The following is a 22,715-nucleotide window of genomic DNA, read 5'->3' as shown; positions in this document are numbered from 1 at the left end:
TGGATTTTTAGTTGCTATATGCTTGCAACATTTAATTATTTATTTATTTTTCAGAAAATTACTGTTCTATCTATTTATAGTGGAATAGAAAAGCATGGTAAGTTAAGTCAGTTTCCCAAAAATCATAGAGGAGGCCTTGAGCACAAGCGTTGGAACTCATGACAGTGAATCACAAGGCTCTGTCCTAAAAATAACTTCTTTATAAGAAAGGGGATATTTCCTGGGAAAGGGAAAGGGAAGAAAGAATCAGAAGTTACCAAAATGTGGTTGGTTTAATGTAATTCTTACCTTCAATATTAGGTTTTTTGTATCAATATTTCTCATAATTCTTCTTACCCTTTATGCAAAACCAGGAGCTTTAGCTGAAATTGTTTCAAACTGAAACAGTTCAGGCCATATATTCTGTCTTGCTGTAGAAACCACAGATGGTGAGGAGTTTTGCATCAAACCTAACATCACCATATGTTTTAAGAGGTGTAAATTTTAGCCTCAAATATCAGTATTTTTTTACTATCACTGTGTCATAATTTTGCAATTCCCAAAAATATTACAGCCATGACACTTTTAGAAGAAAGAGAAGACTATCGGAATTTCTTAATTACACAGAACCTAACCTTCAAAGGTATTAAAGACTTAATGCCAACCTAATACATAGCTGTTATTGATTTCAGTGGGAGTGAGGAACAGGGGTTAGTAGCCAACACCTCCGTACTTTTGGGCCCTATTCCTGATATTTGATCTAATAAAATCTCTCAGTTCTTTTCCCTCTAACTTCAAACTGCATTACTGAAATTCTAACTTCATAAAAATGGTTGATTGTCAAGTATATGCAAGACAGGTAACATTAACTTCTTGTTTCATTCTGGCAAGAAGATTAGGAGGTGAAAATCTTCATGGCTTGTAGTCACAGCTATTTGGATTCAGCTGGACTTCTAGTGATTTCTGTATTAAACATATTCACTATCTACAAATATCTCTAATTGTGAGAGATTATAGTGCCTGTAATTTGCTTTTATCAATGTTAAGCCATTTTTGCTTAGCAAGACCTGGCATATGCACCCTTTCTGGAAAACAACATAGAGTTTTAGCATTGTTGAAGCAGTATCTAGATAGCTTTTCTGACTTACAGCACTGAACATTTCTGAGATTTAGTTGAACTAATGACAGTTGAAGTGATGCAAAGTACAGATAAATGAGATACAAATAACTCAAAAATTACTGAGGAGTGTTCCCATGGCATAGGCAGCATCTATTACCTTTCATCATAAAGCTTATCAGTCCCTTCCATTCTGTTTAATTGTTAGCAGCAAGTACTTAATTGCAGTGTTTTCTTTTCTCTGTTTGAATTATTTTCCTATGGATACCTCATATTGTGAAAAGTATACATCTATACTGACTCCTGATATTCATGTTAATTATGCTAGGGACTATTGTATATGATACCGATTTATTAAAGGTTATTTGGGGAGACAAAGGAAGGCTGAATATGTCTTCATTTTATAATCTGCTTTTACAGGCCTTTTGCACTCCAGTATGTAACAATAACTATAATAACCAATAAATTCCATGCAATAAGCCATCATTTTCACTGTCCTAGGACCTGCTTCTTTGAGATGTCTTTCAATACTTCTAAACATAACATGCAGGAATGTTTTTACCTGCTGAACACATGTGATAAATAATGGGAGGAAGTGGAGACAACTCAATTAAATTTTCAATTGTTTCCAATTTGGTTTTCTTTTAATGTCAGGAAAGGCTGTGTGACTTCTTACTTAATGTGAAATGACAAAACTGTTAAATCTTAACTTTTAACGCCTTAATGACTTCAATCTTCTGAACACAAAAATCAAAACAGCTTTCACAAGATATGGGTTGAGCTAAAGAGGGGGTTTGGAGCCTCAATATGGTAAAAATGTCTGGAAAATAATTATTGACAGATACATTGTTTTAAATGGATTTCACTGTGCAGCTCTGTCATGTAGATAAGATACATTGCATATATTTCTGGTTGGGACCAATAGCATCAGCTGTAGGTTAAAACAAAAAAAAAAATCCTACTCGTAGATGTTCTCCTGCCTTTCTTGTCTGCCTAATTTGTACACTTCTTATGCACACTTGCATTGTGTGAGATACAAACCCACAGGAGAAGAAAACAATATCAAACAAATTCCCAGCTGTGACTTTAATTGGGTTTGGTGGTTGAGTGCAAACGTACCAACAAACTGATGTTCACACAACCTCCAGGAATCTGTTGCAATAGAATCTCGCACCTGTTCAGTTACCAAATAAAGCAGGGCTAGAAAAAGCACTTTCTGTTCAGAAACTTCATTACATAAATATCTATGTGTATTTGTGTATATATGTGCACGCATATGTAGATATATGTTCCTGCATGCACATATGTATAGTGTATATTATATAGGTATAAATATATAAATACATGTAAGAATGCATCATCAAAAAGAAAGGATGCACTGAAATCTATATGTATTAAAAATAGAAGACTATCAAGTTACTGCTACTTTTCCTCAGTGTCTTGAGAAGGAAAAGTTAACCATTTCCCCTACTCCATTCAAAAGAGTGTTTAGATTATCAGTCTGAATCCATCCTTCCTACACCTTCACTATTAACCTACTTGTTTTTAGCTTGATAGATGGATGGCCTCCCAAGGTGGCTGGGTTATTTGTTGGTTTGTTTTGTTGTCTGTGCGTTGAGGGAGGAGAATCTCTCAATAACATGCTGTATACATAAGTTAAGCACTATATAGAAAACCAGTATTATTTGTGATTTTTTAGTCTATTTTAAGCCCAAGTGGAACATATAAATAGATTGGGCATTATCCAAGTAATGTCTCCTTTTCTTCTTTTCTTATGCATCGTAATAGTGACTAGTTGATAGCCAGTGTGACAGAATATGAAAATTTAAAGGATTGTATTGCTACTGGGAATCACTGCATATACTATAGCAGTGTTTTTCCTTAGGTAATATCAACCTCATGCAAAATGAGAGTTTCACTGTATGCTGAGCATTTATCCATTTAATAGGGAACCAGAATCTGAACGTAATTTAAAAATGGAAATACATGTTGGCTACTAGAACAGACATCCTTAAAAGACTCATTTTATTATCCATTAATTCCAATGGCCACTGCCAAAAATTGTTTTCAAAATAGGTCAGTAAGACCCTGTTTAAAATATTTATTTCCATGTAACACGTTTTTGTTATCACTTTTAAGATGTGTGGGCTACATTTGGATTAGTACATCAAGATCAACTCAACCATTTTTGAATGTGATTCCTTTTGTCACAGTGAACCACATCCGTTATAGTTCCTCAATGTCAATATGGGCTGCCTAACTCCTGAACTAAGCCAATTAATTTTTTGAGACATTACTACTTTGTACAAGGTCAAAATTGTCAGAGGCTATTCAAAAAAATGTTGCAGGATATGTATGTCTGAATTCCAGAGCCCAGTAACATCCCCAGGCACCATTTAGTTTATTACTAGCCTACCTAAAACCATTGTGCTATGATGTGTTCCTTAGAAAGATTGGCTGTTTGGGACACCTGTATTTCAATTCATTCCTTTCCCAAAAATGAGCATTTACATTGTTCAAAATAGTTACACAATTTCACCTCTTGATGCTCAGCAATTGTCCATGAAAAATAGTTTGCTCTTAGTTTTTCATGCACACATTCTAAGCAGAGAAACGCTTAGAACAGGAACAGTCTAATATCTGAAGAGTAACAACTGATAAGGGAGAGGCTCATCTTTAACTTCAAGTAACTTACATGTCAAAACTGGAAGCCTGGACAGATGGTGGGACTCCATTAAGATTTCAATCTTCTAAAAGCATATTTGGCAGCCTTACCTCCTTCTGTTGATCCATGTCTTGTTCCAAGCTTCATGTAAGTTTTTATTTGATTTTATGCTTCATAACGAATGACTCCACGAAGAGCACACTTTCTTTATTTCAATAATCGCTGTTATTAAGGAAAGATGTCACATCTGGGCAGAATGAGATTTTTCTGAAGACATTTTGCTGTGCTATTTGAGAGACACCGTAAAAAAAATGTTGGTGCTGTTGGACTGTAGGATTCCCACTGTTAACTGGGATATGGATATGAGGAAGTACACACTCACAGGAATGGTGTTTCCACACATTGTTTTCTGTGGTGGCATTATTTCTCCCCATATCCAACTGGAATATTCAGCTGTCTACAATGCCTTTAGTCGTGTAATAATAAATATAATTTTAGAATAATTTCAGAAGTATTTTCTTTTATCCCATTAACTGATTTAGAAAGATAAATTTAGAGACTTTATCTATGTCAGTTAGGGTCATTGCAGACAAATTGAACTGGGCACATCAGGGAAGAAAGAAAGCCCACATGATTTGCTGTTATCACAAGAAATCAATTTATCCTCAATGCTTAGACATGACATTTTTGACACATGTAGAAAGAGACTTCCTAGACTGAGAAAAGTAAGGTAATTAAAGATTGTCTTGTATTCCTTATCATGTAATATAAAATCTAAAATATTCATAAAGCAAGTCAGAATGAATTTCTTCATGACATCTCAAGTGATTTAATAAACACTGATGACAGAAATTTCACAGAGCTTGAGGACTGTAGCTTATTTTCAATGAAGTATTCATGTTACCATCTAGTGTCTTAAACCTTCTACTCATCTTTGCAGCATATTTCTTTCCTTTCAGGCAGTGGAGAAGGTACTCATGCCTTAACATGACACATTCTCTCCTGATGAGCATATTCCCATGAGCTTAAAGTCAAAACATTTCATCATTTCAGTTTCCATCAGCTGTAACGTGTTGTCAGATAGCTGTTTACTGTATCATATATGAAGTAGGTCTCTGTAGCACAACTGCATGGAAAGATTAGGCATAGAAATGTATACACATTTTCGTGTTTGCAACTACATCTTTTGGAACACGCAAACCCTAATTAAAAAAACAACCAAACAAACAAAAAAACCCACAAAAAAGAACCCCAAAATCAAGTCAAATTAACTTTTTCAGCTTATCTCATAGTAGAAAAATAAAGTCTACTTTTGAAATGAAAAGCAAATAAATACACAGACACTACATTTCAGTGCTCTTCTGTGGCTGCATTTTTAAAGCAGCAAGAAAACTGTATGTCCAATAATAGTAGTGCCAATATGGATAATGACTTCGCATGATTCGTGGGCTAAACTGATTGTCCACTGGGATCATTTAAAACATCTTGCCTTCTTCTCATTTACATCATGGATATGTGTCCAACTGGCCACTGCTGGAATCAAGATAGTAGACACCATTAATCCTAATGGTCTGATCTGCTGAGGCCAGTTCCTCATTTCTATTTATGAGTTCTCTGTACTGCAGAAAACCACTTCTGCTTTGTAACTTACAGAGGAGAGAAAAAGGAAGAGAAAAGAAATTTGACTTAGGATATCCCCTTTCACATATTTCATCAAAAGAATGGATAAAATATTTATTCAGCTACTGTCCTTTGCATTCCCATCAAAGTGAATAGAGAGACATTTAATAACACATGGGAACATTAAAGAAGCCTTTTATCAGAGTGGATGGGAACCTGCTTAGAACAAACATTCTGGCCTAAGGGAAAGTTTTTGATCTACGAAGCTTAAGCTTTTGGTGTTTAAAACACTCTCATATTGGATCATGTGGTCAATTTGCATTAAATAAATGATTTGCTTAAAACTTGTAAAACTATAAAATAGAACTTGACAAGTCATTAGCAATAAGTGGGATTGTACTGGCATTATACTAACACTGGTGCAATCATTAGAAAACTGCTGCTACAGCAAAGAACAGGAAGATAATGGGGCCAGCCTATGCTTTGACCTAGAGGTGTTAGATCATTGCCCCACACAGTAGATACCACTCTGCAGTCCAAATTATTGACTATCCTTCTTCATTACTGATGTACTCAACATTCTCAGCCACTGCCCTTTATCATCTTTCACACAAAACAATTAGTCCAAGTTATAAAATTTATCACTTTTTCCATCCAGGGATAATTTAGGCAAAAACAAAGGGAAAAAAAAGAACTAAACCCTAGTCTAGGATTTTAATCAAAACTGGCAGAAAGAATAAGATTATTTACCCATTCTTCATTATTTTTTATACTGTTTTTGTTTTCATTCTGAACTAGGAATTCAATTAACGAAGTTTCTGTATGTTGACAGAGGTTATGGATGTAACATTTCTATTCTGGTTGGCAACAAATGTTATCCAGCATCTCTTTAGCTCAGTTTGCAATTCCAAAGGTGATTTTTTTTTAAGACATAAAGTGTTTGGAAAATCACGGTGAGACATCTGGATTCCTGAAGTTTGCCTACTGTTCATTTTAAGGCTGGAGTCATTCTGTCATGAGATTGGTTATTATCCAGTTGTGATTATTGCCAAGACAGGAAATATGTGTAAAACACAAGATTTCTACCGTTAGTTGCACAGTGCCTTCAGTGCATTGATTTTGTCAATGTGTCAACATTTTGTCAGTGGTTCAGGCATGTGAGTCAAGTCTGAGCAGCTCTGTGTGTGATATTTTATATAAATTATCAGATGAACTAAACTACATGTTTGCAAATTATTTGCCTGCAACTGTACATATGCTGATGAGATGCAATAACATTAAGACCATGGTGCTCAAATCCCACTGCTGTCTTCAAGATGATGTTTTTCTCATGCATTCCCCATGAGTATACATACCTTTGTAAGATGAGAGGGATAAGTGTGATACTGCAGTTTCCAAGGCTCATTAAGATCTTAATTTCTCTTCTGAGTCTATCACCAAGCATGAGGCATGGCTTTGATTTTCTGATGTGGAGCTGGAGCTGAGATTTAACAGCTTGATTGCATGTAGATTGGTGCAGTGAATGTATGCTGGTGCATGTGACTGAATCAGTATTATATTTAACTACTTAATTTTATTTCACAGGTCACAATAAACTGTGCTTTCCAAGTGACAATGACATGATAGCTACTGAGCATAAATGCCAGAGAAAGAAATTAAAAGGAAATAAGGAGACTGCAAACAGGTGTTATAAAGCAGTAAAGAAGCATAAATAATATGAGCACAATAGATCTGTTTGTGAATCTTTGGGGAAATGAAGGGAAAAATATATTGGATAGAGCATGGTATCTGCACATAGGCTAAGACAGTACAGAAATTCCCAGTTCAATACTATGAGTACAGTTCAACACTGAGAGGGTAGAGGTGTTTCAGTCAGCAGCTGGAATCAGAACCTCATCAGTGTTTACAGTACACGACCTGGTTGGTATTGGCTAATTAAGAATAATCCTTAAGGATGAGAAACATAATAATTTTTACTGGTGTTTTAAGAAGTTCATAATAAGTGGACTTGAGGGAACAGTGGAAGATTATTTGTTTGACAGAAGAAAATAAGCTTTTATTGTAGAAGAGGCATCATGAATATGTAACCTTATTATCAAAGTATTACCCTTTAGAGTTTTTTAGTCTAATGAAGAAAAATAGAACTGTAAGCATTTCAGTATATGCTTGAATCACTTGGACTACATGGATTTAAAATATGCTTCTTAAAAATAAATTCTTTCTTGAGAAATACATTTCTTTCTTATGGTGTCTGGAAGAAAATAGCTTTTATGCACAGTGTAATCTTTTAAACATGAACAATTCTGAAGGGAGCTCAGCCTCCCAGTGAATCTGCTCAGCCTGCTAGCAAATACATTTTCTGTGCTTCTTAACCTGTGTACTCATGTGCAGGACATAAGGAGATGGTACCACCTCGTCTTCTTCTAGAACACAGTCCAAGAAAGAAGCCTGAAGCTATTGAAGGCAAGTTTGAGGTTTTTCCTCCTTTACTGGCTTCTACGCATTAACTTGAGCCACTGTTCTGATTTTGTTTATAAATATAATCTATATTACAGAACTGATCAAATGATTAGGCCTGGGATGTGAATGGCACAATCATATTTGCATGACGAGACCTTAATATTCCTTGTAGTAGTGCCACAGATGGCTCAGGAGATTTCCTGAGTGAAATAGATTACAGGATCGAGGCCTAATCTGTAAAATGCTTTGGATGGTGTTCAACCATAAGCTGCCATCTAACTGTAAACATAATCAACATTATCCTCTTAATATACTTTGGATTACTCTTTCAGATATTGTTATTCAGTAATGTTTCTGTGTATTATCTGCAATAACGAACAATATTTCTGGCTCTGCATTTATCAACCCTATGCCTATTGTTAAAACCACTGAAATAAAAATACAGAGTTAGAACTTATCTTAAGAAGATTAAAAAATGACCCATGCAATTGAATTGTATTGTTTACAATCTAATCATATCAGTAAAATGGTTGAAATAGGCATTTTAATTTTAAAATGGCCTATGCCCAATGACTTAGAAATACTACTGCAATATACATTCTTGATCTCTACGTCATACAATTTAATACTACAAAACACATGAGTATTTATTCATGTATTTATATAGCAGTTTTCATATAATATTTGGGAGTCATTCAGTCACACCATGGCACTTGCTAATCTCTCTTATAGTTCTTATGTTCTCCAGAAAGCAATTGCAATCTGAGAGAAAAAAAGAAGAGAAAAGCAGCAGAATAGGTAACAAGAGATGCAAGATTTGCCTGCATCTGGAAAGAGAAAATAAGAGTTAGATTTTGGCAGAATCTATGACTAAAACAAAGAGTTAAATTAATTAGATATTTCTGTAATGTGATGATTTTGAACCAGAACATTTGGATAAAAATAGTTATATGATTTATTATCTCTTTCCACAAAATCTTTTTTTATCTCAAATGAATATTGCTTTATAAACACACTGTTTAAAGAAGTATAAAACTGTGGTTATTGTGACACAATATGGTATATAAATAGATTTGCAGTCCTGCTTATTTGAAGGAAATGTTTGAAGCCTGCTTATCAGCAAAGAGAAGCCCCTGCAATATTAAACACTGTTATCCACCAATTAACCATAATAGAAAAAGACTACTGCATTTGCCGAGTGATAAACTTGATCTTTAAATATAACTGTTATACAACATGACCTAGCATCAAATTAAGTTCTTGATTTTCAAAATCATGAGGAGCATGCAATTACTGCAATTGCACATGGAAATGGCAATTTATGACCAGTTACACATTTGTGTGTTTCATTAGCTCATTTATGCATGCAATTGAGGCAATTGTGACTGTAAATTAGACACCCATTTGGCAGAAAAAATGGGGGGCAGATTATCTGCTCAGAATCATACAACCAAATTCCCTTTAAGGCTTATGGCTAGTCACTAGGATACAGTACTGTTTATGCAAGAGTTTTGGAGGAAATGAAGAAGGAAGAATTACTTGCAAAATACTGCTGCAAAAAGCTGTTCTATTGCACTATTGTGTGGTTTCCATAGATGAGAAAACATGCCGCAGTGCCTTTAGGAACACTGAAAATTTGTTTCAGCCCTGGGGAAAATAATTAAGTAATATATGGGAATATTTGGCACAATATCAGAAGGGGAAAAGAGAAGTAGGCAGAGAAATTTAAATCTCGGAAATAGGTGAAGAGACATGTCTGTGACTTCTTAATACTTACATACCTTTATAACTAGTACATCACTAAATATCACTGATCAGGTGAAGGGGACAGAATGAAACAAAATATTCTTATCATAAATATAATTGAAGATAGTATAATAAGTTCTCAGAATAGAGAACAAGAACAAACATTTGTTAATTGATAAATGTACTTTATATAACATAAAAGGACTGGCCCAGCCTTTGACAGAAATAACCAGCTTTGAAAAAAAGTAAAACCATAGGAAGTAACCAAATGGTTGTCACACAGAAAATTTACGAAACCAATCTATTTGGACCCTAGGCTTTCCAACTCAGTTCAGGCCCAGTTATGTTCAGAGACAAGATACAAAACCATACAAATGGTAAAGGCTGAAAAGATTTTACTTTTTTTCTGAATTGAGATGTTTTCACTATTACCTTGTTTTGTCACTGCCTTCTTAGGTAATCTTGGACAATTCTTGATTTCTGATGAGGTTAAAATAGTGGCAGCACATGGCTGATGTCTCTAACATTTTTAGATGTTTTGATACTTTCAAATAGAAAAAAAATATCCTGGATGGTATCCAATGCCCAGTAGAAACTATGCTCTGCTGAATCTGTGAGGTCTTAGAAAAACTGCATATTTTGATTATGCATTAGATCTCAACCTTTCTCTTCTTTTATTGCCATTTTCCTTTCCTTTACCTCCACAGTAAATCTTTTGAAAAAGGTGTCAATATGTAAGACAATCCCAATTTGTACACTACCTTCTAGCAATATGCAACAAATTGCATCGAAGTATGTGTATGTGGATTGGACTTTTTCAGATTTTCCTGGTCAGAAAGCAAAATGCTTTGTACTCATCTGGTCATAAAGGAAAAGAACAAATCACTGCTTTCTTGTTTCGAGGGGGTTTGGCTCTTTTCAAAAAGCACTGCTGTCTTGACTTCTTACACTCAATGAAGAGTTTGAAGTTTCATGTCACCAACAGAAGAGAATAACAAAACAAAACAAAAGATCCTGTTACAGTAAACAAGATAAAGAGGGAAAGGGAATTTGTGAAGAGAAATACATTAATGCATAACTTCTACTTGTGTTTCAAGCTTGGAAACCTTGTTTGGCAAACTATGAAGTAAAACAACTCGTTTAAAATTCTTATCTTACCTTTTTCTGGAGCTTTCACAAGGACTTGGAAGCAGCGCTCTCAGCTTGGCTGACACTGATGCTGCCATCTAGGGAGAATGCTGGTGCTGGCTGTAACAGGAACAGATCTGTTCTCCATGACTATCTAAACTTTGACTTTAATATGCTTCTTCCTTGACTATAGTCTTCTCCACCTCTTTTAACTCTAGCTTGCTTGTATTTTCTTATCCACTGACATCCTAAAACTTCTCTGCAGTGTACATCGATTCTCTGTGAAGGTCTCTTTCAGGTCTTAACTTTTTCCTCAGCTCACATAGCTTTTAGCTTCCTCCATCTCCTCATTCGCTTGAGAAGGATGCCCCTTTCTGATAGTCCTCCCATGTTATGATCTCTGACATTGCAGGGTAATCTCTCAGGAAGATGCTGCAGTTAGACAAGAAATGCCAAAACTAAGCTCAGAGGCTTAGTTAGTTATTAGTAAGGCTTCATATTAATTGTTCCAGAATGGTATGTCTTTGCGTTCTCACAAGTTCACAGAACCTTTGTGAGAAGCCTGTATCAAAATCCTTCTCTCGGTGGAAGGCATCTAAATGCATCTTATATATGGTCTCAAACAGACACTATGCTTTGTACCACTTTGAACAGCATTGTATCACAAAAAGGTTTGAACAGCATTGCATCTGAGTATGATTTTCCAGGTTATATTGTCCTAGAAATCTGTGTATATCTCTGAGTGGGAGAGCATTTATCATGGAAGAGTCATCAACATGACCTCTGTTAATGTATCATGATGTGGTCTGAAATATCCCTCCCCTTTGACTGAAGTACACTGGCTGTTCTTTGCCATCTGCTAGTATTTGTGATATGAAATGAGGTAAAAAAGAAAAATTTAAAATCTCTGTGATGTCTTTGGAGGATCTCTGAGGGAAAAAAACTATTTCCTCTAGTCCATGTTTGAATCCTCTAATACAGGTTTTGCAGAATGCAGTAGTGAATTGCTGTGAAATATATTTACCTTTCTCCAAAATTCCTGTGGAGGCTAAATTGGCATCGAAATAGAAATCTGCATTTACCTTTGTTGCTATATAGAATGTACTCTATCCGAGTATCTTAAGAAGAATTTCGTCTATACCTCAATTAATATAACATCAGGAGATTTAACCAAGAGTATCTAAATTACTAAATCCAATATAAATTTTGACAAAGCTCCCTTGATGTGCAGAAGTATATAAATCTTGTACAAATCAATCTGTTTCTGTACAGTCTATCAATGGTTTTCTCTTTTGTACACAGATTTTTCTACAAAAACATTTTTTTTTCTTTTGTACTATAAACTCAATTACCCTTTAAAAAAATCCTTCTAGTGGAAGACAGTGAATCAAGACAAAACAAAAACCTTTCAAAAATACAGAAGTTTGATTTTTTTCTCCAAATTTAGAACATTTTTAATAATACTGACATGATTTGGAGATGAAGATCCATTTTCTGATAAATTTTAATCCAAGGAAGAATGAAAAGAGAAATTATTTCTGTTAGAAATATTATAATAAAACGGGCTAGGTTTTAATCTAGTTTATTAAACGAAACAGTTTAGGTAGCTTTAATAGGGTACTGTATATATATATATAAAAAAAGTTTTTTTGAGAAATATGGGCCCTACATCTCCATGACTCTATACTGAAGATGGTAAAATCTTTGAAGTAATATGCACAAGGTTTCAAAGTGAGTTATTTAATGATCTAGATTAGAAATTTCAGCAGTAAACTCTAACGATTTATCTATGATGAAAAAAGCCTAAATCTTCACTGTTTCAGAAAGCCCTTGACATTTTACTTAATGACATGAGGCTCTTCTGTGCTACTTTTATTCTAGCATAAGACAGAAAAAATTAAACAGGCATTGGGAAAATAAACTTACTAGAATGTAGAAAAGTTATGTATAAAAATATATAATTTTTATTAGACATATTACTATGTTTTTTCATTATTAATAAAAATAATATGCAATTTTCAATATTAGATTATGCACTGAAAAACAAATATTCATCAAAATCTACCCAATAAACCAAAACCAAACAACTCTGAAGATTATTACAATTTTTTAAAATGTTAACTGTTATAGAAAACAAATAATCTTTTGCATATGTGGCATCTTCAAACGGAAAACACTTACTTGGATTATGATTCTCTGGGCTTCCAAAGGCAGAAATTCCATGTTTCTTTGGAAAGAAAAGGGAAATTCTTGCAGAAGAGGTCCTGCATGGCCTGGTCATCTCATTTTCCTAAACCTCACACATTCTTACTCAAAAGCATGCCCCATAAAAAGCATCATCAAAACCCTTCCCAGCACTAGTAACACAACTGATGCTGCTGTTGATTCATGTTGCCTAGTAGAATGTCAGTCACAAGGAGGGAGAAGGCTAACCCTGCTGCCTTAGCTGTGTTTGTTTGGCCTTTGTTAGGGAAGGTTATACCATGAGAAGTCAGTGTTCCCCTGGAAATTTAATTCTTCATCATAAAGAAATTTGCATCATATTTGCCATTGACCATTGTCCAGAGGAATTTCTATTGCTGGTCTTGTCATGGAAGTTAGCATGCCCTCTTTTTCCCTTGGCGTGCATACTCTGGCTTCATTAGACTGGTATTTGGACACCTTTGCTCCCCACTGTGTTGTTTAGTAAGAGCAACATATGGTCATATGCTATTAACAAACAGTTTTGGTGGTTAATTCAACAGAGCCATGAAAAAGGAGCTACAGTCACTACAGGAAGAAATGAGGAACACTTATGTGGGTCACATGAAAGCACTAGGAATTTCAAGCATGATATTGCTGTTACATGCTTCCTGCAGACATCAAATTTATCTCCATAAACAATCTTCAAAGCTGCCAAATAGTGTTTCAGAATGGGGTTTTAAAACATGAAGCATTTTTAAAAAACAAAATCAGGCTGGAGAGATTGCCTAGGACTTCAGGATGTACTATATCTGCAATGATCTGTGTGCTCCATTAGACTTTTACTTGCTCAATATGAGAGCAAAGTGTGTTACATTACTCTGCTGAAAAGAAATGGTGCAGTTTAAATAGAATTTTGAAAAAATGCACTTAATTTTGGCCTAAGCACTCATGGGTAAGTTAGAGAGAGCACATGAGTGTGTGTGTGCGCACACACACACGCATATATGTGTCTGTGTGTGAAAAGAAGCAATTCTAAGAACTTTAGATTAATACTATTTAGGTTCCTATGATCTTTCTTGACTTTTCAGTAGGTTGGTTGAGACAAGACCAAATTATTTCTCATAGAGAAAATGACTGGACCAACTAGGACACACTTTCTCCAGAAAGGGATTTTTTTCAAAGAGACAGCTGAGGTCAATTTTTTTCTTTAAATTTAGATTTTATTTTAAAAGTATAAATTGCCATGACATCCTAAACTAAGCAGAAATATTTCCTTGTCTTTCATTTTAATTCCTACAAAATGTTTGTAATTCTAAAAGAACCTTACTGTGTGAATGTGTTTGAAATTATTTAGAATCAAAAGTGCAACTGATCAGTTATTGTCAGTCTTCACCTAAGCAAAGTGCAAAAAGGAAAGAAAAGTCACCAAAACCTGAAAGATAATGTGTTATTTTAATATTTAAAAATATATCCAAGTACCATTGAAATCAACAGCAAAACTTCCATTGCATTCAGCAGGGAAAGGATTGCAGGCAGCAATTGAAACAGAGGAGGAACATCCATAATCTCTTCAAAATTAATAAGGAAATACAAATTTTAAAATACAACTCGAGGGTTTTTGGAATGCTCTTTTAAAATTATGCCAGTGACAGCTTAAGGTGTACAGACATACTTGCAGAAAAATGGAATGAAATTTTACTTGGAATGAAGCCATTGCATGCAGTCTTCCTTATAGTTTCTCAGGAAAAGTTAATGTTTGTTCTGTTCTGTTTTTTGTAAGTAAGTGTACCCATATTTCTGCTGCCCTTCATTTCTGCCAAGACCAAAATCAGTAGGCAAGAAAAGCAGAAAAGCTGTTGTAGTGTTTCACAAAGCCAGACAATATCCAAAGTCTCTCCAAGAGCTTTCCTTCTGAGATTAACTGACAACAGGGTTTTAGATAAATGCAGATAAGCCTCATATAACTATCTGAACTTTAGAAAGCTTATCTGAACCAAAACATCTCCAAACTTCAGGCATTCAGTCCCACTACTTTGTGTTTGTTATACACATATCTTTCCACAAGAATGTACTGGTGACTGTATCTCACTGCCCTCCTTACCTCAGTTTCTCAGAAGGGATGGGATGAGCTGACAAGTCCTTCCAGAGTCAATGTTTCCATAAGCACATGGAGCATCTGGAGCAGTACGGAGAAGAAACTCTTAGAGCACCTTCTTCCAGTTCCCAAGCAGCATTCCCATGACACTATGCCCAGAAACTCACATGCGTACCTAAATTTAGATTCCACTCAGTGCTGGCACAGCAGCGCACTGGTCTTACCAGGCCTGTTTTCAAGTGCTGCATTGTTAACATGTTTTTGCTATCTCCCCTCTGTTGTCCAAGAGTTAGCTGATGTCCCGTGAGAACAATGCAAAGGCATTGTCAAAGCTGGTAAAGGCAATTCAGATTGAAACACCTCTTTCTTGGTCTCTGTTGAATTGTACCTGGATTTCTACCAGTGTCCTCAGTCCCTCACCTCTTATTCAGAAATAAATAATTCCATCCCAGATGTTTGTTTGCTTTAAGGCTGTTCTCTTGGCTCCAGTCACTTCTCAAGAAAACTATTCTATGCTGCTTCTTTCTTTTTCTTCCAGGAAAAAAAATATCTGAATTTCCCATTCAATATACTGCTTTAATTCACGCTTTTGCTCACGGGATTCTTCCTTGTACTACATAAAGCTCCACTTCTGCATAGAGCCTACAGAAAAAAATTGACTAAATGCAAAGCCCATTGCTTGTCTTGCTGATTGATTCTGTCACCTTGTACTCTGTCATCTGCATACATCCCTATTTCATTCTTGTAAAGGCATTGCAGACTTTTGAAGGTGAGGTCAAGAAACAGTAACAATAACAATAGATTTTTCAATAGTCAATTGCACTTGAATTCCATATTGTAATAAACCCTGAATCGTCAAAACCACCTTGTGTTTCCTTGTGTAACCCACTCTTCATGCATATTATGATCCCTTTTTATGCAGCTGATCCATGGACATTTGTAGTCCTGTTACTGTTCCTAGCTAAAAAAATAAGTACTTTCAATTAACAGATGGTGTTCATATTTTACAGTGCAAAAGACCTGTGTCAGGTCCTATTGAATTATTTGCTCTGCCTCTCAATTTAGCTGTGTACATATCTGGAGAAAACCCACTGCATTTACTGCTTCAGAAATGACAGTTTTTGCTGCTGTTAAATATACACCTAATATGCAACAACCTAAATGTGAACTACTCAAATTGAGGGGAAATAAATTAATTCAAGAAATTGGGACTGCTTCCTTAAATCAAAAATAGCTTTTTCCATACTATCCATTTACAAAGCCCATCGTTCTCACTTACATAAACTTTTGTCAGTAGTAGCTGTAAGAGCCATCAATAGGGCTAGATGCAGCTGAGATATGAATGGAAACCCTGTGACGGTTTTTCTGACCTGACAAGAGTGCATATCTTGCACTGGGCAGTGCTAATGGGAAATAGGGGCCACAGTCCTTTGCTACCTCTACTATGTGATCATCTAGAAAATTCATAGGGCATATAGATGTCTCTAGGCTCCCTGGCCACCCTGAATATTGCAACTTGAGAGCCTGATGAAAGAAAATCATGTCAGTGGAATTAATTGGTGCAATGACATAGCAACAAACACTCTGCACCCAGAAATGCAGTGCCCTTGTGCTTTAGGTTATTTGCAGTAAAAATTCCTGCTGCTTCCTACACATCCTCCATACAAAGCTCTACTTCTCAAAGCTCTGTGTCTCAGCTCAAGGCTCTCAACACACATAAGGTCCTGAGCCTTGCTATGAAACTTGGAGTAGATTTCATGTGGCTCAGCTGGGCCCCAGAAGCATGTAAAATGCTACAAATTCAAAGGCAGAAATGGTCCCAAATTAAAGAGACTCTTGCTGGTTGTAAGGACCTCAGGCTTACAAGTTATTCCTGTGCATCACCTAGCATCAGAATTATAAGGAAGAAAAAAAAAATTAATATAATTGGAACTAACTAACTAACCAAAACTGAGGCACTTGAAAAAACAATGGAGATCACAGAAATACCAGCAGCACTTCAGTCTCTAGTTCCTAGGAGTAAAGGCTAGTGGAAGGAAGACAGTTAGAAGGAAGCTTTTTCCCAACAGTAACTGACAGACTTGGTATGTTTGACAGTTTTGGTTAAATCAGGCACAGTAAGCAAACACTTAAACCACATTCTAGAAAAACTCGTAAGTGGCATAAGAAAATGGAGCTGTGGAAGAGCTTTTGTGTAATCTGAGGTTGAGGAGTCTTCCATTTCAAGGAGGCAGCCACAGTCCCAGCATCAGCCTCTGGAACAGCATGTCAAGTCAGAGAGAAAGAGAGAGAGACCCCTGGGAACCCTAGAGATAGACAATAACAAGAATATTAAAATATCAAGAAACTGAAGATCCAAACAAGCTTGTGGAAGATGAGCGCCACTGATGCTTAAGAAACCTGAGTATCATGAAGCACCCTCACAACAGAAAGGAATTTGTGGCTTGAAGTCCAGTATGCACTGGGTTTCAGCAGGGAGAATTAAGCACACAAAACACTAGGAGAAACATTCTGTGAAACACATGCAAGGATTTTCTGCTTCATTTTGTCAAGAGAATTACAAGGGAAATGCATTGAACAAATCTGTTTAAAACAAGAAAGAAATGGAACATATCAAGATGATGCTTAATGTTAAACACTGTTGTCAGAATATCAGAAGCATGGTTTGGCAAGACCCTGAATATTGGTAAATATATTGCCCCCATGATAGGCAAAATAAATTTATTTATGAAACCACCATGGACAAACTGCAGAATCCATGTACTCTATGAAAATAGCATTTTTTCTATCAAACATACACATGTTTTGTTTTGGTTTAGGAAGAATGTTGTGCAGTATTTCAAATATTCTTTTTCAGTCCCTGTTTGTATAGATGTTTTCATGCAGAAGAAAAGTCTACTGTGGTAGCTAGAGAACTAAAAACTAAGTTTCTTCATTTTTCCTTTATCTTCATGTTAATTTATGCAAGGGATAATAGCATATTTGTTTCTTGGATCTGCTGGCTTCAGTAAATATTCTTAAACCTTAACTATCTTCAAGTAAAGAAAAGACTATCACTTAAAGGCTTATGGTCCTGTGTTTATGTTGTTTTGTACAGTAATAAAACTTGATTTCTTATCCACATTCATAACAGTAAAACATCACAAAAAGAAAACCATAATTTCACTAACTACATCAGCACCCAAGCCATGCAGCACAAACTGAAGGTAACACATTTGGCTTTTTGTGGATAGCCAGTCAAAAAAAAAACATTTAGATTAGCTATTCTTGCACTCTTGTCTTCTTCCCCATCAAAATGAGGATTCATTTCCCAAAGGAAAAATAAGAATTATAGCTTCCTCATTTCCTCTACTGAACACTCAATTTTCTAATTAATAACATTCATGCAATAAGTAATTAAATTGTTGTAGCTTTTTGTAAAAAAAGCAAAAACGTTATCCTTATTTCTACTGTTGTCCAATTAATTAACAAAATAGGGGTAGATGCTTTTAGAAGAACAACTCATGTTCTTTTGTAGATGATGCTTTAAATGTAATTCTCCATGAATAACAGAAGTCCTGTAATGACAGTTTCAAAGGTTCAATTCATAAAAATTGTTATAAAGATATATTATATATGCAGGCTTTTCATGGCTTTCTGCACTTATTCCCAAGTGCCACTTGCAAGTTTTGCTGCCATTCAGTCAGGTTTTACAAAAGCAACAGAAAAGGTGCATGGCTACTGAATCACCATAATAAACTCTTAGTCACACCAGGTTAATGGGCATACTTTCTTGAATTAGTACCTGCTTAAGCAATTATCTGGTGTACATACTGGTTCCAGTTCTGTCCTTAGCACCACATTCACTCTCTGAGTATTAAGCTGTATTTCTGACCTGCTGATAAACTCTAAATAGGTGATCAGCTTATCAAATCTAGAACCTATTGCAGTTAGTCAAGGATTCCCATCCCAAATATATATAGATACATACATGTCTCTGTGTGTGTATATATGTATATAATCTGTAGTAACAGTCAGCTGAACTTCTATTTCTTTTCTTAGAAATAAAAGAGGAAAAGAAAAAGGCTGATGTAAAGAGGGCTACGACTGAAACTAGGAGGAAAGGTATGGTTTGGGAATATTTGTTATTGGCCTCATTCATCTTTTACTTTCACTTCTGGCTCAAATCCCATTGTTTTTTCTTATGTTAACCCTATGTTTCTGGCTCTGTATTGTCCTTCTCTTAGTTGCTTAGTCACTCTTTGCATGTTACCGCTTCTTCAGTATCTGTTATCTGATGTGTTCAATGTCTCATATTTTCTATACTTATTTTCCAACAAATAAAAATTCCTGTTTGGTGGCCATCTATTTTCTATACTTATTTTCCAAAAAATAAAAAGTCCTGTTTGGTGGCCATCTATGAGCTTATTAAACAACTTACATACACCAATACTCATGGGAAGTATCGCTGGGTTCATGGTACATCACTTCCTGAAGGTGGGTAGATTATTTATTTTATAAAAGTACAACCAAAACTTGCAGTGACCAAACTGCCTTGATATCCATATGAATAACATTTCGGATCATTCATTCCCAGGAAGCATCTAAAATCCACTAAGGTCTTGCTTTTATAGGAAAATATTTATGTCATTCATTAGTTTTTAATGATCTCAGTGCTACTGGAGCTTAAGCTAAAAGGTACCACATTCATGCACTGATGGTTCTTGCCTAGCCTTTGATGAATTATTAAAAGTCCAAATCATCCATAGTTGATGCATACTGATTAATTTTCATTTTCAGCTGATTGCTCTGTGGCTAGTTGGGTGCAAGTGCTATAAGGGAATAATCTGAACTAAATTCCCAAATAAGTCACATTTTTTTCAGCATGTGCCCACCAGGACTGGCTGACTGTATATTTGAGTCTATGATTCAGAGTTCTAGCATATCAAAATTACTTTCTTTAATTAAATCTTAGAAAAAGAAGGAAAAAGAGAGAAAGCTCATGAGAAGACAGCTGTCCCTGAAATTAAAAAAGCAGGTAAGAAATTGAAGTCTGTCTTTCTCTGCAGTAGATACACGACTGTTTAGTATAAGCACTTTCAGGCTGTAAGCATTTGAGATATGGGTTGTATGTAATTCCTCATCATTTAAGAATCCAAGTTGGACATATATATATATGTATGTATGTATGTATGTATGTATGTATGTATGTATGTATGTATGTATCACAGAGTATGTGTGAGTATATGTATATGTGTAATGTTTCCATTATATTTTTTATATGTAGTACTTTAACATATTATGTATACACGTATACATATGTATATGTAATACAAGTGATTTTCAGTTCTGTGAGTTAGGGATTTTTACAAAAACATTAGAAACACTGTTTTCCCTTATACACTAAATCAATCAAGAGCCTAAGTAGTTTAAAAGGATGCATGGCATAGAAGACTGAATGGAGTGCATAGATTTTTGCATTATTTCACAAATTCTGTTCAGTTTAAGTAATAAATAGAAAACATCAACACATCAAACCACCTAATATGATAGAAAATAGAATATATTTCTATTTCTGAGGCTTTAACCACGCCCAAAAAATAATTTTTTAAAATATGTTTAATGCACAAGTGCAAACATATCACCAGTCAGTGACAGTTTGTGAAACTGTCCAATTAAAATCAAGTCTCATTAAAATTGAGGAGAAACAAAATTATCAGTCTAGTGGTTTGGTCTTCATCTTAATATCTAGAAACACTGGTTTACTTACTGCTTCATCAGTCACTTCTATATAACCTTCCACAAGCCATCAAGTAGTCAGATGAACCTTTCTGTAGACAAGAGTACTGCCCAAAACCATGGAGAAAGGTTTAAAACAGGATTGAAAGATTCAGGGCCGTAGTTACTATGTCCTCAAGGTAATCCTTGTGCTCTCTTAACCAATTATTCAACTCCGTGGAATTTTATCAAAAGCTGAAAGGATATATATCCCGTTGTTTACTAACATTGTGGGTTACATGTGCAAATTTCAATATGCAACTGGCTTCTTTTCCGTTGAGTCATACATGGTCATAAGCTTTCATATTCAAGTGTTTATGGATGGGAAGCAAAACGTTTATGTTTGCTACGATATAAAAATATACAGAATGACACGGAATACCTTGCAGTACTATCTGATAGCCCTGTATTTAAATACGCTCCAGTCTTTTGTAGTGGGGAGTGGCATATTGGGAAAGCGATGGGGATGAAAGAGAATATTCTTTTCCAAGTTATGTTGCATATTTAAATGTATAAACACAGACTTAAAAAGAAAATAAACTGACAATCCAAATATCTTTTCTAATTTTATTCAGTTCTAAGCGTGTATTTCACTTGAGAATACAGAATTGTAAAAGATTACACTTTATGGCAGAGCTGCAGCATAAAGTTATTAATATGTTCATCTTTACAAGCTGTTGCTAAATCCAGTGAGTCATCTTACCAATGCTAGAAAGACACAAATTAGACAAACCGAGACATCCACACATTTCTGTCCTTTTTATTAGCTCCGTAGGTTGCTGCATTTTGAAGAGTTTACTAGCCTTTGTGTAAGAGGATGGTAATCCATAATATATTCTAGCTACACATGTTGCTGTTATTCCTCATTCAGCTTGCTCTTTGAATGCATGTGTACTTTCTAGCTTTGATTGGCAGCACCTATTGTTATCCCTAAAAGGTTTTAAGCCTGAAATAATTGCCACATTTGATCAACAGAATAGTAGTGCATAGCCTAGTTTTGAAATGAGGCACCTCAATGTCTGATAGTATTTACATGCGCTGGGCAGACACAGCAAATGAAGCTTAGAGTGCTTGAATCAGCAGTACAGATAAGCATCCGAAAGCAAGAGTGTAAGAACAGCTTCCAATTTTCTTACCTTTTCCCATCAAAAGGCTTGGCAGAGGCCACTCCATTAAAAATAAACTCCTCACCCTGCTTTTCAAATCCTCTCATTACCACTGGATGCCTCTGATTTTGTGTCTCATTTTGCTTCCCCCAACCTTTGCAGTCCCTGAAGCCAAGGTGCATGTGGGGCATGTTGCCTCCTCCCCACCACCTGCACCCATCCCTGTGTCAGCAGGCAGCTCCTTCTGATCCACACCTCTGCTCCTCACCCTCACGTACCTCCTTCCAGAAGACTCACCTCTGACAGGAGGCCCGTTAATCAGCCTGTCCCCACAGAGGAACAGTGGTGTGTACAAGCTGTCAGGCACAAGAGAAAGGGAGGGAGGAGGAGATGCTCCAGGAGTGCAAGGTGATAAAAACATCTCTAAAACAATCTGAGAGCAGCACTTCCTTCTATTCCTCTCCATCTCTCTTCCTCTAACAAGGAATGCTTGTGATTACAAATACTGAATATTTTTGCTGATTAATATTTTATATTAGCTCTTTTGTCCAGGAGACAATTTTATCTCTAATGTTACCAGAATGGAGATTTTTATTGTCCTGCATTAACTGCAGCCCTGTGATGTATTCGTTTATTTGCATGCCAGCTCACTCTTTCTCCGGTCTCTCTTCCTGTGTGTGTGTGTGTGTGTGTGTGTGTGTCCGCTGCTGCAGAGGAGCAAGAGTCACCTAATGTGAAATGTTCTCAGTCTTTAGTACAGAGTGAACTAAATGATTCTTAATTAGCTTTTAAAAATGCATTGTAGATAAAACCACATTAATCCTCTGACCTTCAGCTCATACAAAAACATTGTGTTAA

General features: G+C 35.6%; 1 protein-coding gene across 1 annotated transcript in view; it reads left to right on the top strand.

Annotated features, from left to right (window-relative positions):
* The window catches only part of TRDN (triadin), a 235,657-nt gene that overhangs the window by 92,237 nt on the left and 120,705 nt on the right, over nucleotides 1-22,715 (top strand). Inside the window, exons 11-13 of the mRNA XM_027793516.2 lie at nucleotides 7,773-7,844; nucleotides 19,036-19,098; nucleotides 19,949-20,011. Of these exons, the coding sequence (XP_027649317.2) occupies nucleotides 7,773-7,844; nucleotides 19,036-19,098; nucleotides 19,949-20,011 (198 nt within the window). The remainder of the gene's footprint in view (nucleotides 1-7,772; nucleotides 7,845-19,035; nucleotides 19,099-19,948; nucleotides 20,012-22,715) is intronic.

The sequence above is a fragment of the Falco peregrinus genome, chromosome 7 (genome assembly GCF_023634155.1).
Source record: "Falco peregrinus isolate bFalPer1 chromosome 7, bFalPer1.pri, whole genome shotgun sequence".
Taxonomy (NCBI): domain Eukaryota; kingdom Metazoa; phylum Chordata; class Aves; order Falconiformes; family Falconidae; genus Falco; species Falco peregrinus.
The sequence above is the reverse complement of the archived record's forward strand: the minus strand, read 5'-3'. Positions and strand labels throughout refer to the sequence as shown.